We start from the raw sequence: 17,241 nt of genomic DNA, 5'->3' as shown, positions 1-17,241 counted from the left end.
ACAGAGAACTTTTTCCAAGAAACCAGCAAAGTCATATTGCTGGGAATAGTTCACCCAATGAGAATCCAGCAGATAGAAATTAATTCAACCAGCCTCTTGACGACAGATGTACCAATAATGATTGAAGGTATCCAATTTAATAAAAAGACGTCTCAAGACATTTCCATTCCAAAAATTGTTCCAATAAAATTAATACCAAACCATGAGATGAAAATCGAAAAATTAACAATCCCAGAGACACATGGCCAAATTCAACCAATAGATACCATAGAAGTACTACCCCGATTATCCATAGGACTGAGCACCACTTCTGTTATAATATTTTTAACTATTTTATCTTTCCTAATAATCTTCCTAATTAGGAAAAGAAAACGAATTTCCAAAATCCTATTTGGAGAAAAATTGCATCCTGCCCAGATCCAGATACTAGACGAGCTGATAGCCGAAGTAACCAAAACTTCGAGGACGAAGTCCCAACCAATGGAGGGAGGAGAAATGTAGCCATAAGCTTCCTTACTATTAAGAATCAGCAGATTCCGATATCCGACGTTATAAATAGGAAGAAATCAATATTTTTATTATTATTGTAATTATGTTTCAATAGTCAAGTTTAAAATCATTAAATGTAGTAGTTTGTAGAATTTCTCAAAAATTGTAACTTATTTTCGAAATAAAGATTTTTTTGGGAATATCGACGTTGAAGAAACATTTCTATATACAAAAGAGGTTACAGTTTGCGCTTTATCAATGCACGAGACTCTAGAAGTATCAAACACATTATTTGCAAAACCTGTAGTGTTCGAATCGATGCCTCTTATAATGTTGTATGTAATCGCCCTCGTGCGAATGGCCATAGTTGCCGAGCATGTAAATGTAAATATTAAATTGACTTTTAATACGAAAACTGACTAGTTTGACTGGAATAACACTAAATTCGTTTTTTTCTCCTTCAGGAATCATTTACTTTAATTCCATTTTGCAAATAGCAGTATTCGTGAGGTCTAAAAAATTTAATGCATTGAATAACATATTATCAGCAGTTATTAACTTAACACTGAAATACCTACCTGATAATTTTGTAACTAACCGTGCCGAAGTTGTAAGTCATTTAACATTAAAATATGATATTAAAATCGCAAACATTCAATTAGACGCTTCAAAACGTATTATCAGAGAACTTGAGCGAACGATTAGTAATCAGGATTATTATAAATTTGCTACACAACCCAGCAATTATGGAGATAAAACAAATGCCAAATACAAACAAATAAAGCGGTGTTGCTGGTCATCCTCCAAATTCCGTCGCTAAAGTAAAAGGAAAGCAAACCAAGGGTATATAAGAGACACGTGAAAATATAACAATTACAAATCAGCAATTCTCAAGCGCATTAACGCAGGCATAACAAAGATTAAAAATAAATGATATCCACATCCACAGTCTTGGTCAAAATGTCAACCAAACTCGGTCGGATGTAAAAGTTGTGGGTAATATCTGCGAGGGCGAGGAGCTAGCATCAAAAGACAAGATGTGGATTTATGCCGCAAAGTATAAACAATTTTATAGTATAGAAAAATTGGAAACGTACCTACAAAATTTCCCGGACATGAGTAATCGTGCACTTTCTACGAGAACGAGGTAAATGGATCCAATTCCTTCAGAATTACGGCAGATGCAGAATTGACGGATAATCTTTTTCAACCACAGACGTTGCTGAAGAGCATAGAGGTGACTTAATATTTTTTCGCAGAAAACCTTCCGTCAATAAATCTCCTACAGAGCGTTCCATGTTAAGAAAATAACATTGCGGAGATACGGCCATGATTTCTTATGGACGATAGAAGCGTGGCGATGCCACGACGAACACAAGCACGATTCAAGGTTGTATTATTTGTATTTTCGTTTCCACAGACATGAATTAAAATTAATGTTTTTTAACGTAATTGACCAAAAGTGCCCATTCGAAATAAGAGATGAAAAGTAGTGAAAAGGATTTTAAATAAATAAATAGTATTTACAAAATATAATTTTATTTTATATTAGTTTAATTATAGTAACGACAGTTTATTTGTTTTTCGGTGAGAATACCATATGCCCATATGCCACGAATCATGGAAATCTGTAGAAAATATTGCTTAGCTAAATCATGCATTTTGAAGAGCAAAATGTTGATGGACGATATTGATCCTGTGGTAATAAATGTAACGGTTGACAGTGACAGTAATGAAACTGATAGCGATGATAGAGAAGATGAGGATGACGTTAATATGCAGTGAGTAAATTATATGATACTGTGCAAATCGGCGGACACAAAGTGCCAAATCCAAAAAGTCTGTAAATAATAGTCCCCGACAAAAGTGAAAATAAAAGGTAATAGTGAGAATAATTTCATATAATATAACATATATATATATATATATATATATATATATATATATATATATATATATATAATATATATATATATAATATATATAAAATATATATATAATATATATAATATATATAATATATATATATATATATATATAATATATATATATATATATATATATATATATATATATATATATATATATATATAAACAACACAGTTTATTAGGGCTGCAGTCAGAAGGTTTGGCCGGGATGTTACAGAAACACTCTTTGACTTTTGGTCTAGCTTTCGGAATTGTTTTATTCCTTCTTCAAGACACTGTAATTAGAAGAATGTGTATATATTTACAATATATCACAAATTGTCAGTGCAACTTACTAGTCGTTGAGATTATTTATATAAAGCTATGACACTCAACATTAATAACACACATATAAAATATAACATATAAAATAATGAACAAAATACATTTTAAAATTTAGTTATGATAGTAAAAATGTGTTTGTGACATGTTTTAATGGTGTGTTTTAACTGATCCATAGAGAACAGAAAGAAAAAACAAAAATAGTATGATTAAAAAGTAATTAAGGTGTTCATGTTATATTAATGGAAGTAGTATATTAAACCTGTCTTGATGGTATGCAACATGTTTTGTATGCCGGTGTATTATGGAGTGTATATGTAAAAGTAAATCTTTATTTTATTTTTGATGTTTTGTCAGTAAATAACAATAAATGTTGCTCAGTTATTTTAACAATAACAGTGTTATTTAACAATAACATGCAACTTTCTATTGTCGGAAGGTTAGGGGACATGGAAGTGTTGCAATTTTTAGCGGTAATAAAATCTCTACAAGACCTGTATGCTTAAATGAATATGATGTGAGTATGAGGGTGAATTTTGTGCATTAGAAATTATAGATATTAAAACTATTTTAGTCACAGTGTATAGAAGCGGAAATGGGAATTTTAAAGTTTTTCTAGACTTATTTGAAAAGTTATTGGTGTTATGCTCTGCTAATTTTTTAGAAATAATAATAATTGGAGATTTCAACATTGATTTCAAAAAAGCTTCTAATGAAGTAAACAATTTCTATGATCAAATTTCTACTTTTGACCTAACCATAAGTTCTAGAATCACAACTAGATCAGTAACTTGTTTAGATAACATCTTAATAAACAAAAGCAGTGAGATAGTTGGTTGTGAGATTGTGGATTCATGTATTTCTGATCATCTTGCTCAATTTCTCTACTTAAAAATAAAATCTGAAACAAGTCATAGTACTAATACATACAGAAGACATATAACAAGTAATGGCATCCTGATGTTAAAACAGTCGTTAAATAACGTTGTTACTAACAGTTTCAGTAGTTCCTCTTAAAACAGCACCAGAATTAGCTCAATTTATTACCGAAATGTATGTAAAGTTAACTGAAATTAATTTATATTGTAATAAACGATATTATTTAAAGAGATATAAATCTCTATTACCGCAACATGAATGACGCTTCTGGATAAACAGCATAATTATCAAGAACATTAATTAAATGATCATAATAATCAACTTTCAAGCTCCACTTTGTTAACTTTTTGGTGAAAACAACCAAAATGTGTTGAATTATTAAGTAATCTCGTCACGATGTCACAGGGTTGGATTCCTTGTAGTAAATATTAAAAGTATTAAAAATAAATTTACGTAATCTTCATTATTCATTCCTAAACGAGCCATTTTTAGTACTTTGTAAATGTGCCAGCAACCAAAACTAAACGACAATTATGAAAACTTCATACAGGGCATGTTAAAATAAAACAATAGATATCTTACTTTTAACATTAAACCACAATTATCTCCAAAAGTATTAACTTTGGTACAAGAAACACTAATACTATTTGAGAGATAACTGACTTCTTTTTTCATTATAAAATACAGTGTATTTCATTTAAAATTAATGACTTATTGTGGTTTGAAGTTTAAGGGAATGGGGTATTATTTTGAACACCCTGTATAATACAAGTTCCTGAAAGAACGTTACCTACTCTCTGTGTAAAGGTTTTTAAGTTCATAAGTCACATTATGTTTGTAAATTGATAATCTATTAACTTTGAAAAGTTGGTCTGTCAAAATTTTTGAAAAAAGATGAATAACTCAAATAATATAAAGTTTTAACTTATGGTAATTTATACAAATTGTGTCTAGAATTTTACGTAGAATCTAAAAATGTAATATTATACAGGGTTTTTCATTTAAAATATCAAATTTGTTGTTCGTTTCCAGTATAACCGGAAGTGGCATGTCTGTCAAAATATTTTCTTCATAACTTGTAATCCCGAAAAACTAATTTTCATAAATATTTTGTAGAATTTGAGTAGTTCCCGTAAGTTCTTCGTGAAACACCATGTATGTTTTAACTTAATCTTAAGTACTATCGAATATTGCCGTAGACATGTTTGAAAGTTTCCATTTTTATGTTCTAGTAGCCTTGGTGTAATTTTTAAAACGTCAAATATATTGTTTATTTTCAATGGTAAATAATAGTTCACAATGCAATTTCTTCTGGAAATATCTTTATCTACATATATATCATTGCTCAATATTAACCATGTCAATACAGTTGGGCGAACATTTTCGTCTCCATTATACAACAAACTAACATGTCGAATTCTACAGAAAATATACTCTTTTTGGATGCCAAAAACATTGAGACCATTTTTTTATCTTTAGTACTTAAAACTGAAAACAAAAATAGTGCCGCCACCCGAAACGATGGTAATCATATCTTTTTTGCGAAATTTTAAAATGAAAATGAGCGAAATAGTAGTGATTTTGGATTGTGAAAATGTGGCGACTTAAAATCACTGTAGAATATGTTCAAAAGCACCTATAAACCATTTATAAAAATGAAGGCCTTTTTTATACTTTTTAAAATAATGCTTTTTTCTTCGGGTTTAAGTACTAAATAACATAACAAAATTGGTCGTGTGTACAATCTTGTTGTGAACCCTCATAATCAGAAGGAAACCAAGAAAAGCATTGGTTTAGAGAAAATAGAAAAAGGACGAATCCTAAGACTGGCCACATGGAACGTGAAGAGTTTATATCAACCAGGTAAGCTGGACAACCTAATAGCTGAAATGGATCGCCTTAAGATAAATATATTCAGTATCAGCGATGTTCAATGGCCCGATTCAGGAAAACTAGCCACAAACAACGGCATGATGTATTACGTTGGTAACAATGATCCAAGACATCGATATTGAGTTGCCATTCTTGTAGACAAAGCGACAAATAAATCAGTAGTTGGTTTTACTCCCTACTCAGAGAGATTGATGATGATTCAATTGCAGACATTCTCTAAAAAGATAAACATTGTACAAATATATGCACCAACTGCCAACAAAGATGAGACCGAGATAGAGAGGTTCTACATGCAATTGAACGAAATCATAAGATCCACAAAAAAAGATGATATATTGTTGGTGATGGGAGATTTCAACGCCAAGGTTGGAAAAGGAAAAGTGGACGGATGCGTGGGGGAATTTGGCTTGGGAGAAAGAAATGAAAGAGGGGACAGACTTGTCGAATTCTGCCAAAGCGAGGAGATGGTAATAATGAATACAAATTTTAAATTACCTAAAAGAAGACTTTATACTTGGAAATCACCTGCGGATTCAGAAGACAACATTTTTCGAAACCATATAGATTACATTTTAATAAAATCTAGATATAAAAACGCTATAAAGTCTCTGAGAACATACCCCGGAGCATTAGTAGGCGTAATGCAGATAAAATTGAAGAAGATCCAAAAACAAACAAATATACCACGGTTTGATGTCTCAAAGATAAAAGAAGAACCTATACGTCAGAGCTTAAAACAAGAAATAAATGATAACTTAAAGAAAATCAAACAAGACGTGATAAAAACAACAGATGTTAATGACAAATGGAACATGTTACAGGAAACTTTAATAAAGGCAGGAGAAAAGCTACTGCAGACAAAAATAAGAAAAAAACAGAGATGGATGACTTCAGAAATCTTAGATCTAATGGTGGAAAGAAGGAAACATAAAGGCAGGAGTAAAGCAAAATACAAGGAACTACAGAGATTGATAGGAAAGAAAATAAAAGAGGCCAAATTCACCTGGCTTGCTAATCAATGCAGTGAAATAGAGGCATATGCTAAACAGTATGATAGCTTTAACATGCATAAGAAAATAAAGGAAATGACAAATACACTGAGAAAAAAGAAAGATGCCCTTCTGAAAGACGCAAATGGAAAAATCATTATAGAAATTAAAGAGAAATTAAAAAAATGGAAGACATACATAACAGATCTGTTTGAGGATAATCGGCAAGAACCGGAAGAAATCGACAGCGAAACGGGGCCAGAGATCATAATAGAGGAAATCAAACAAGCAATACGAAACGCAAAAAACGGAAAAACTGTAGGTCCAGAAGAAATACCTGCGGAACTACTGAAATGTCTAGACGATGAAACTCTACCTGTACTTCTGGACCTATTTAATGAAGTATATAAAACTGGAAAAATCCCACAGGAATGGTTGGTGTCCACCTTTGTAGCAATATCAAAAACAGTATATGCCAAAGATTGTTCAGACTATAGGACAATATCACTAATAAGCCATACCCTCAAAATATTTCTAAAGGTGATTCATGGAAGATTATATAGAAAACTAGAAGATGATATGGATGATACTCAGTTTGGGTTCCGCAAGGGACTGGGAACGAGAGAGGCATTGTTTGCTTTTAATGTCCTCTCTCAAAGATGCTTAGATATGAACCTAGATATTTATTCCTGTTTCATCGACTTCGAGAAGGCATTCGACAGGGTCCGACATGAAAAACTAATAGAAATACTGAGAAACAAAGATATAGACAGACGAGACTTACGAATCATTATCAATCCGTATTGGAATCAAAAGGCCAATATAAAGATAGAAGAACAAAAGTCCGAAAATATAGATATAAAGAGAGGAGTAAGACAGGGCTGTGTTCTGTCACCATTACTGTTTAACGTGTACAGTGAAGCCATATTCCAGGAAGCGATAGCGGATCTGGGTGATGGAATCTCTGTAAACGGAAGAATAGTAAATAACATAAGATTCGCTGATGACACCGTTATAATGGCAGACACCCTGGAATCGCTACAAGAATTGGTAAATAGAATTAACGATTATTGCATTAGATACGGACTAAAAATAAATAAGAGAAAAACTAAATTCATGATTGTCTCAAAAACGCAACATGGAAATGAAAGATTAATGATAGAGCAAACCCAAATAGAAAAAGTAGAGACATATAAATATCTGGGAACCTGGGTTGATGATAAAAATGACCAAAGCAGAGAAATCAAAGTCCGAATTAAAACTGCAAGGCAAGCATTTGTGAAAATGAAGACAATGCTTACCAACAGAGACCTTCAGTTGCATCTCAGATTGAGGGCTCTAAGATGTTACATATTTTCTATCTTACTATACGGAATGGAAGCTTGGACATTGAAGAAACAACACATAAGGAAAATAGAAGCGTTCGAAATGTGGTGTTACAGAAGAATATTAAAAATTCCGTGGGTTCAAAGGATTACCAATGCTGAGGTACTACGACGTCTAAATAAGGAGTTAGAAATTATGAACAGCATAAAAAGAAGAAAACTAGAATATTTGGGTCACATAACCAGAGGAGAAAAATATGAGCTGCTGAGAATTATTATGCAAGGAAGGATCCAAGGAAGAAGAAGCATAGGAAGAAGACGCATCTCCTGGCTGAAGAACCTTAGACAATGGTTTAACTGTTTGCAACCTAAATAAATCCTTATTGAAATTAGTCGTAAGGCTTTTGATATTTAGGAAGCTAAATATTTTTGATTATAAACTTGTTCTAGGCATGTCGTTAAATGTGACTATCCGAATAAAAATACGAAATAATAATAACGCTCTACTATTTTGTGGAACATTTATTAGACTTTAAAATCTTGATTTTATACTTATGCTCTAATAATATTCACTATATGTTTTGACAAATTCTCTGTAGATGGATTTGTTGGAGGATGATTATGCGTTTTATTAATTTTTACAGTTTTTTCGAAAGTAGTCAACGTTGCTTTGCATTTTGTTTTAAAGTACTGGTTGCACCTCCATCTTGTTCTATTACTCTGTCCTGAGTTAATCGTAAAAGAATTTTTATCTAAGATAATTTTTGGTCTTTTACTTCCAGAGTCAATCCAAATAATACCTAGAAGGAAAAGCATATGTTAAATATAAATTGTTGAAAGATTTATATGGACAGTATTAACTTAACTTCCTAATTTCACCGTATATAATTGTAATAAGTATCTATAATATACTATAATTTTTTTAAATTTTGTTTATTTGCAGTCTACAGCATTACAGAGTATTAAGTAAATGTGCTACTGGTTTTGGACATAGGTGAGACCTCCAATGATGTCTCACCTTATTCTATTTTGGTTTAGTTTTGAAGTAGTTCTTGGGGCCAGGTTCTATCTAGTCTTTTTGTGACTGGACCATTGTTAAATAACTCTCTTACTAGTTCATTTTCATGATGAATGGTACGTCCATTATGTGATTCCGTGGTTCGATGGATTTCTTCTCTGATGAAAGGAATCTTTAAGTCATAGTCAAGTGTTTGATTACTTACGTATCATGGTGCATCCACTATCGATCTTAGCAATTTAGACTGGAATCTTTGGATGACATTCAGCGACGTTGGCTTTTCACGGCCCCATAGGTGTAGCCCGTAGAATCAGATGGGTTTGAATATGGTTTTGCATAGAAGAATTTTGTTTTGGATGTCAAGTTTTGATTTACGTCCAATCAGCCAATACATTTGCCATTGAATTTTAAGTCAAGCTGTCTTCTTTTGGTCTGGACATTTTTCTTCCAAGTAAGAGGTTGGTCAAGATGAAGGCCAAGGTATCTAGCGTCTGTTACTGTTGGTATTCTTACATTTTCCATTCTTACAGGTGGTCATGTGTTGTGTCGGTTGGTAAATGTTATTTGAGTTGATTTTGTTTTGTTTACTTTTGTTCTCATTTTGTGTACCAATCACTGAGTATGTTCAGACGATGTTGCAGGTTTTGTGAGGCTTGTAAGGGATCTTCAATTACAGCTAGTATTGCTACGTCGTCAGCAAACGAAGCTATTGTAGTATTATACGTCTCTGGTACATCGGCTGTGTGCAGTGAAAAAAAAGGGGCCCTAGAACACTACCCTGCGGAACTCCAGAGTTGATAGGACAGAGGTTGGATTGTGATCATTGAATTTTACAGAAAAATATCTATTTGATATGTAGGATTTAAGAAGGAGGAAATAGTTACTGGATAGTGCTCTTTTTACTTTGTAGAACAGACCTCTGTACCATATGGGAGGGATAGTTGCATATGGTTTTTTAAGCTTCTTAGTCTCCTGTCATAACTGGTCATTTGCAGTATGGTTTGTAATGTAATGTTCGAAGGCTACTCCAAGTTACCTACGTAGTCTATTGAATTTTATGTTGATCTATATTATGTCTAAATCGTTGCCAGATTCTGCTTGCATGACGTTTTTTTTAACAATAATTTGCCGAACGTGCAAGACAACATTTGAGGTATGGGTTGGTTTGCATCCAGTTCGTGGTGTAGATTGCCATACCGCTTTTTGCATAAGTGTGATGAAGTATTGAGCTGCTGTATCTATGTAATGTGTAGATTTAATCTGCATATTAAGGTTAGTGTTTTTTTTTTTCTAGGTAAGATTAAAAATCTGCCCAGTTAGTGTTTTTTTGGCGTGATTAGAGGAAGGGATGGGTTGTTTATAACTGTGGTACTCAGGCTCATATTAACCGGTGTATGATCTGATGAGAGATCATAGCTGGATTCTATTAGACAGTTGTTTCTGGACCCTCCTTTGCTTTATCGTAGTCTAGTAGATCTGGAATATTTCTGAGGTCACTCGGCCAGTACGTAGTGATTCCATTGGTGTGGTTATTACAGTTGTCGGTCATTGTTTTTAAAAAATTACGACTTTTTGTTGTTGTGAGTCTTGAGCCCCAGTGTGTGTATTTCGCATTCCAGTCTCTCCCAGCTACGAATTTACTACCAGTTAATTGAAAGAAGGCTTTGTGTTCATCTGTGGAGATTACATGACTAGGTGGGCTGTAGATTGCAGATATATTAAAGTGAAATAGTGTTGCATTCACTTAAACGATTGCCGAGTGATATGCAGCTGCGGATGATTACTGCCGAGCCACTATGAGCTGTACTATCGGGGTGAAGTGTCTTGTATGTACTACAGAGCGAAACATTAAACGTAGTTAGATCGGTAAAGTGGGTTGCTGAAATAAGTAGAACTACTGCCGAGCCACCATGAGTTGTACTATCGGGATGAAGTGTCTTGTATGTACTATAGAGCGAAACATTGAACGTAGTTAGATCGGTAAAGTGGGTTGCTGAAATAAGTAGAACATCGATTTTATTCAGCTTTAAAAAAGTATGTAAGTATGTTTTAGAATTTCTTTGGCCAATTACTTGTGTTAGTAAGTTTAAGACCATATTATTTTGACTCGTGAGTTGCGATGTTTGAACTCATGAGCAACATGTTTTTGAACTCGTTTAGAAATGTTATTAGTTGTTTTTCTATATATTAGTTTTAGGTTCTGAATCGTGGTTGGTTTCATGTGCTGTTACGTTTGCGTATGTTCTTTGATGGTTTTGTAGAGTGGTGTTTAGCTGATTTGTTTCAGTACATATATATGGGCTGTTGAATGTTGTTCTTTGAAGCTGTTGTTTTCCTCTTTTTGGCATATGTATGTTTTCTACTAGTTCCCTGTAGAGTACACAGCCCTTATAATTAGCAGGGTGATTTGTTTTCATATTGTACACTTAACTGGAGTGTTTTAGGTTTTTTACAAGATTTTGTATCATTTTGTTCTTCACATTTGACGCAGTTAGTTATATTGCGAACTTTATGGCCGGATTTTCCAAGTTCCTTTGGTATATCTGTTGTGGAAGAGTGAGAGTGATGGATATGTCTTGTTACCACTGTGTAGGCACAGTTCTTTCTTTATTTGGTAAGTGTGGTAAACGATTTCGTCTTCTCGTAAATGGCTTATCAGTTTATAATAGGTATCTAGTGCATATGTTGATATATTGACAGTGTCGTTTGGCAGTTCTGGTTCTTCCTTCACAATTTGTGCAAAGTTATCGACCATATATTTAAAGTTTTTTCTACCATATACGAATATTGGAGGTGGTTTTGGAATTTTCTGTTGTTTTTTGTTTCAGTTTGTTCATAGCTCTCAGTGTTTGATAATGCATTTTATCGATTTTGTATTTTTATTGGTGGTGAGCTTGGAGAATTGGGATCATTATTTTATTTTGTACATTTACGTTTTTTGACTACTTACCAGGAGTATTTATTTTGGGTTTCTTGATCGTTGTCTTCGCTATCGAATCTATATCCGAGTTTTCTGAATGAGTAATTACAAGTAATAGCTTTGTGTTTGAGGTCTGTCCTACTGTAGATAGGTTGCTTGGGTTGTAGTAAATTGGTTGGCGTTGTGAATAGTGGTGAATATTGTTGAGGAGTTGGATATATATTCATGGATGTTTGTTAATAGTGGACCTGCTGCTTACCTATAATTGCTGCTGATACTACAAGAGATACTGTTTGTTTGTGTTCCGTGTGTGTGAATTGTTTATTGTAGAAAACAGAATTTGGTACGCCACTACCACTTTACTGTTTATTTTAATAACTATATTTTAACTTTTTCTTATCGGTGGTCACATTTTGCTATCGCACTCGTCGGAATACGTCCTTACTCTACGATATTCAAGTGAACACTATACGTTAATTACGAGGTTATTTACCTTCCATTGCACTACAAAATAGTTTGACAATAATATCCTAGTTCGAATTATACCTGTGTAAGTGTCTAGCTAAAAAGGTGCAAATTACAAGGCAGAAGGCAATGGACTTTTTGATGAATTGTTGCTTTACTTGTGAGATTAGAAACAGGGGTCGAACTATTTGAGTTCGTAGTCTAATATTTGAGTTCGTAGTCTAATTAGAACATTTACCTCATCAAGTAGTACGTAAGCCAGTGTGAAGTTACGTCGAATTTACGCATTTATTATTTACCAAGAAAATTGGACTCCACGGTTTTGAATTTTTTCACATCGTCGATCGAGAACTTCGGACATTTAAATTCGAATTATATTACATCCGAATTTAAACATCGAATTTAAACAAACAAAATAAAAATACGATTTAATAAAAACGCCCTACTATTTTATGGAAGATTTATTAGACTTAAAAACTTTGATTTTATATTTATGCTCTAATAATATTGACAATATGTTTTGACAAATTCTCGGTAGACGGATTTATTGGAGGATGATTATGAGTTGAATTAATTTTTACAGTTTTTTCGAAAGTAGTCAACGTTGCTTTGCATTTTGTTTTAAAGTACTGGTTGCACCTCCATCTTGTTCTATTGCTATGTCCTGAGTGAATCGTAAAAGAATTTTTATCTATGATAATTTTTGGTCGTTTACTTCCAGAGTCAATCCAAATAATGCCTAAAAGTAAAAGTCTGTTAAATATAAAGTGTAAAAATATTTATACGGGCAGTGTTCAATCATAAATTAAACCTCCTAATTTGTAATCTCACATAAATATTAATTTCCTAATTTAACCGTGTATAAATTGTAATAAGTATATACTTTAATTACGAGGGTATTTGCCTTTCGGTAGAACTGGATCAACCGCGAAATAGTTTGAGAATAAAGAATTTTTATTTAAAAAAAATCTTTTATAAAATCTCTGTATTTTTTAAGTTGACTGGAATATTTCCTGGAGTTTTAATCTTACAAAAAGTAGTAGACTTGATTAATAATACGTTGGAAGATAAACCAAACATCTAGCTTCAAAGTGCATCTTTTAGAGGCTAAGCGCATGTATTGGGGAGCCAGATTGACCATAGCGTCAAATTAAGATCCACAAGGAAACTAAATTCCTGTAGTTGGCTGTATACTATGTATCACAAAATTTTTTATTTAAAAAATATCCTTTATAAAAGGTATAAGACATTGTCAAAAAAAAAAAGTTTCTCACGAATTTTTATGATTTAAATAATACTAAACACACAAATTCTATTCAGTTCTACACGAAACGTATTTCAGAAAGGTTGTCTTCCGTATAGTGTAATAATGTAATTCACAGATTAGTTAAGTTTTTAGGTACTGTATATAGTATACATTAAATACGGTAAGTACATTGGAAAATTATTATGAATAATACTTCGGACGGGGACCATTCCCCGTCTGTGAAGGATCTCCCAGTGAGAGAATAATATGGATACAGGTAACAAAGTTTATAATTTAAATAATAAATATAATTAGGCAGACATTAGACCATATTATGTTATTGTAGAACCTTGTGATTTAAATAGTCGATTATCAGCTGTCAAAGTTGGTCATTTTTTATTTAAAAACTCAATCTTCAAAAAAAAGACATTACTGATATTAAGTTAGTTGGAGAAACAAAGTAAAAATTATATTTAAAACTTATAGTATTGCAAATTCAATTATAAGACATCAATTAATTAAAGTTAATAATTGGGTGTCTTACATCCCTAACTTCTTTATTCATAAAAAAGCTATTCTTGGAGAAGTGGACACCTTTTAGGGCGAAAAATATATATTAGAAAATATTGAAAGCGACAAAAAATTTTTTGACGTTAAAAGAATGAAACATAAAATTATTGATTCTGATAATGAGGTACAGTTTATACCAAGATAAATGGCCGTTTTAACATTTATAGGAAATAACTTGCCACAATGTGTTAATATTAATTTAGTAAGATTTATTGTTGAACCTTACATTTACCCGGTAGTACAGTGTTTTTAAGTATCTCCGGTATGGTCATACAGCTAAATATTGCAAAAGCACAAGAATTAAATGTAAAAAATGTGGACAAATCCATCATGATAAAGAAGATGCCGAATGACTATGACGATTATTGTATATATTGTGAAAAATATGACCATAAGAATGTCAAAAATATCAGGAGCAATTTAAGATTAAAAAGATTATGTCTGAACAAAATGTATCTTTTAAGGAAGCCATAAGTTTTAATAAAGAATCCATCTTACTTCAAAATTGTTAGAAATAATAAATTCGTAATTTTAAATAACCTTTAAAATTTTCCTGAATTAAATGGTAATACCAACCTTAACGACTATTCTAACATAAGTAGTAAAAACTGGGTACCACGTCCCTTTACCCAACTACCTAAAAAACGAAAAGCAGTCTCTTCCATTTCCGTAAATAAATCTCCCCTTTCAAAATTAAAAATATAAATTCAAATCCTATTATTCCTAATCCCCACAGGGAATCTTTCCAATTATATAAAGAAAAATAAGAAATACAAATTTTATTTTTGAAAATCTGTTTAAAAAATTTAATTTAGTAATTCCAAGTCAACAAATACTACAAGAGACACAAACAGAATTAAGAACAATTTTAGGAACTATTCATTACAATGATTCGGATAGTGACGATAATTATTATTAAATGATAAATATCCAATGGAATTGTAACTCAATTAATAAAAATAAACCCAATCTCTTTAATTTTCTTAACGAATCTGCAGCTAAGTACATAATATTTCTAAATGAAACTTGGCTATCTCAAAATAGAACATTCAATTTACCAGATTGCGTGCCATAATGCGTGTACATAGATCAGATGGATACGGAGGCATTGCTATACTTATAAAATATTGTCTAAGTCTAGTCTAGTGATGAAATTCCAATCCGAAAAAATTTCCATTCAAATAGAGGTTTGTTCAGCGTATATCAATGACCTTAAAATTTCCTTAGTTTGTATTTCTAAACCTCTCAAAATACAAGTAACTAAAAATGGCTGAATTAAACTTTTTTCACAGCTGCAGGGTGATGTTGCTATATGTGGCCATTTTAATTGTCATCACACTCGTTGAGGCTCCATATTAGATAGCACTCAAGGAAATCAATTGATAGATGCCATCTATAATATTAACATGATTTAAAAATTAATGAAAAAATCCCAGTAGTTGGCTGTATACTATCGTTTAAAAAAACATTCAGAAGTTAAAACACTTCACCATTGTATTTAGGTATATAAAAACATATAGTTAAAACTTTTACAAGTGTCGTCAAAATTTATACAGTAGCATAACGTTTTCGATCTAATCAGATCATCTTCAGTGGCTTATGTAGTTAAAGCTAACAATGAATTTGTGGCTAATATCCATATATGGATTTACATCTTTCCAAAATTAAATTATATGGTAACTCTAGGTCGATGACATTGGATAAAATTTAATACTTGAGTAGCTACATGTGTCTCCCTGCTCGTTTTTTAACACGTGGTTCTTGTCAGTTAAAACGACGCAGACCAACTCTAGCCATAATTGTTCTGTGTCGTTTTAACTGACAAGAACCACGTGTTATTTGTACAGTAAGAGATATATTTAATCCCCACTTACTCCCACCCAAATACATATTCAATTACTATACTGCCAAATTCTTCTCGCCAAGTGTATTTCGCTTAAAAACAAATCATGGTTGATTCCCGTCGCATTTATTTAAGTTTGTAATATTACCGGCACCATCCTGCAGTTGTGATATAAGTTCTTACGGAAATCTTAACCATACTTTCTTAGGACGCAACAAATATTTAGAAAAATCTAATAAATTAATTCAAACTTTTAATGAAATAAAATATTTGCTTCCGTAAAGTATATCACACATTTTGGCAACTGCTAATAGAGAAACCTTAGAATTGCTAATAAATTTTATTAAAGATGTGAAAGTAAAAATATAAATTAGTATAACTTAAATGATTTATACATATATCTAGAAAAAAGTAACAAAAGAACAAAAAAAATATCTTTAAACATAAATAAAACATTCTGTGGCTGATGGACTTGTTTCCGTGCCATATTTTTCACACACACACACACACATACGCACACGCACGCACACACCCAAACACGCACACACCCAGACACCGACACATGCACACACGCTCACACGCACACGCGCACACGAGCATACACACACACTACACACACAAAAAAGGATTATAGGAATATATATATATATATATATATATATATATATATATATATATATATATATACAGGGTGTTTGGTAGGTCGATGGAAATTTTTTAAGAGATAATAGGGGACGCCATTTGCAAAATTTTTTGCTAATAATTTATCGCTCAAACTGTTAAGGTTTCCGAAATAAAGTTAAATTTGTCAATATTCGAAAATAAGGCCAAAAAAATAATGTGTACCAACATCCATAATGTTGGTACACCATTCTTGCCAGGCAGGTTAAATAGCCAAGTGTACTTAGACTTTCTAGAGAATTAATTACCACCACTCTTAGAAGATTTACCCCTCGTCCTCAGACGAAGAATGGTATACCAATATGATGGATGCCCTGCACATTGTGCACGTGCTGTTAAGGCTTGGTTCAACAATCACTATCCCAATAGATGAATAGGACGAACTGGACCGATTTTGTGGCCTGCTAGATCGCCCGATTTAACACCGTGTGACTACCACATCTGAGGCAGATTCAAAGAACTTGTTTATCAAATTCCAATCCGAACTAGAGCTCATTTAATGGAAAGGATTATCGAAGCAGCTGACATTATAAGGGCAGAACTGAGGTTAAAAGTAACCACATCAGGAATACGATGCAGGGCAAGAGCGTGCAATAGGAATAGTGGTTCTCATTTTGAACAACAATGACTGTTTTTTTAAGTGTATAAGGCATAATAAATGTTGCAAAAAGCA

The 17,241-nt window shown here is 32.4% G+C and overlaps 1 protein-coding gene across 19 annotated transcripts in view; it reads right to left on the bottom strand.

Annotated features, from left to right (window-relative positions):
• The window catches only part of LOC140445580 (uncharacterized), a 538,348-nt gene that overhangs the window by 170,064 nt on the left and 351,043 nt on the right, over positions 1-17,241 (bottom strand). Inside the window, exon 5 of one of the 19 annotated variants that reach the window (XM_072537747.1) lies at positions 8,371-8,625. The exons of 17 other annotated variants lie outside the window; for them this stretch is intronic. In XM_072537747.1, coding sequence (XP_072393848.1) covers positions 8,378-8,625 — 248 coding nt within the window. In that variant the 3' untranslated portion in view covers positions 8,371-8,377. Of the gene's footprint in view, positions 1-8,370; positions 8,626-12,688; positions 12,968-17,241 lie in introns of those variants that run through there. One more of the 19 variants, XM_072537745.1, reaches the window with a different exon arrangement.

The sequence above is a fragment of the Diabrotica undecimpunctata genome, chromosome 7 (assembly GCF_040954645.1).
Source record: "Diabrotica undecimpunctata isolate CICGRU chromosome 7, icDiaUnde3, whole genome shotgun sequence".
Classification (NCBI taxonomy): Eukaryota; Metazoa; Arthropoda; class Insecta; order Coleoptera; family Chrysomelidae; genus Diabrotica; species Diabrotica undecimpunctata.
This window is presented reverse-complemented; position numbering and strand designations above follow the sequence as displayed.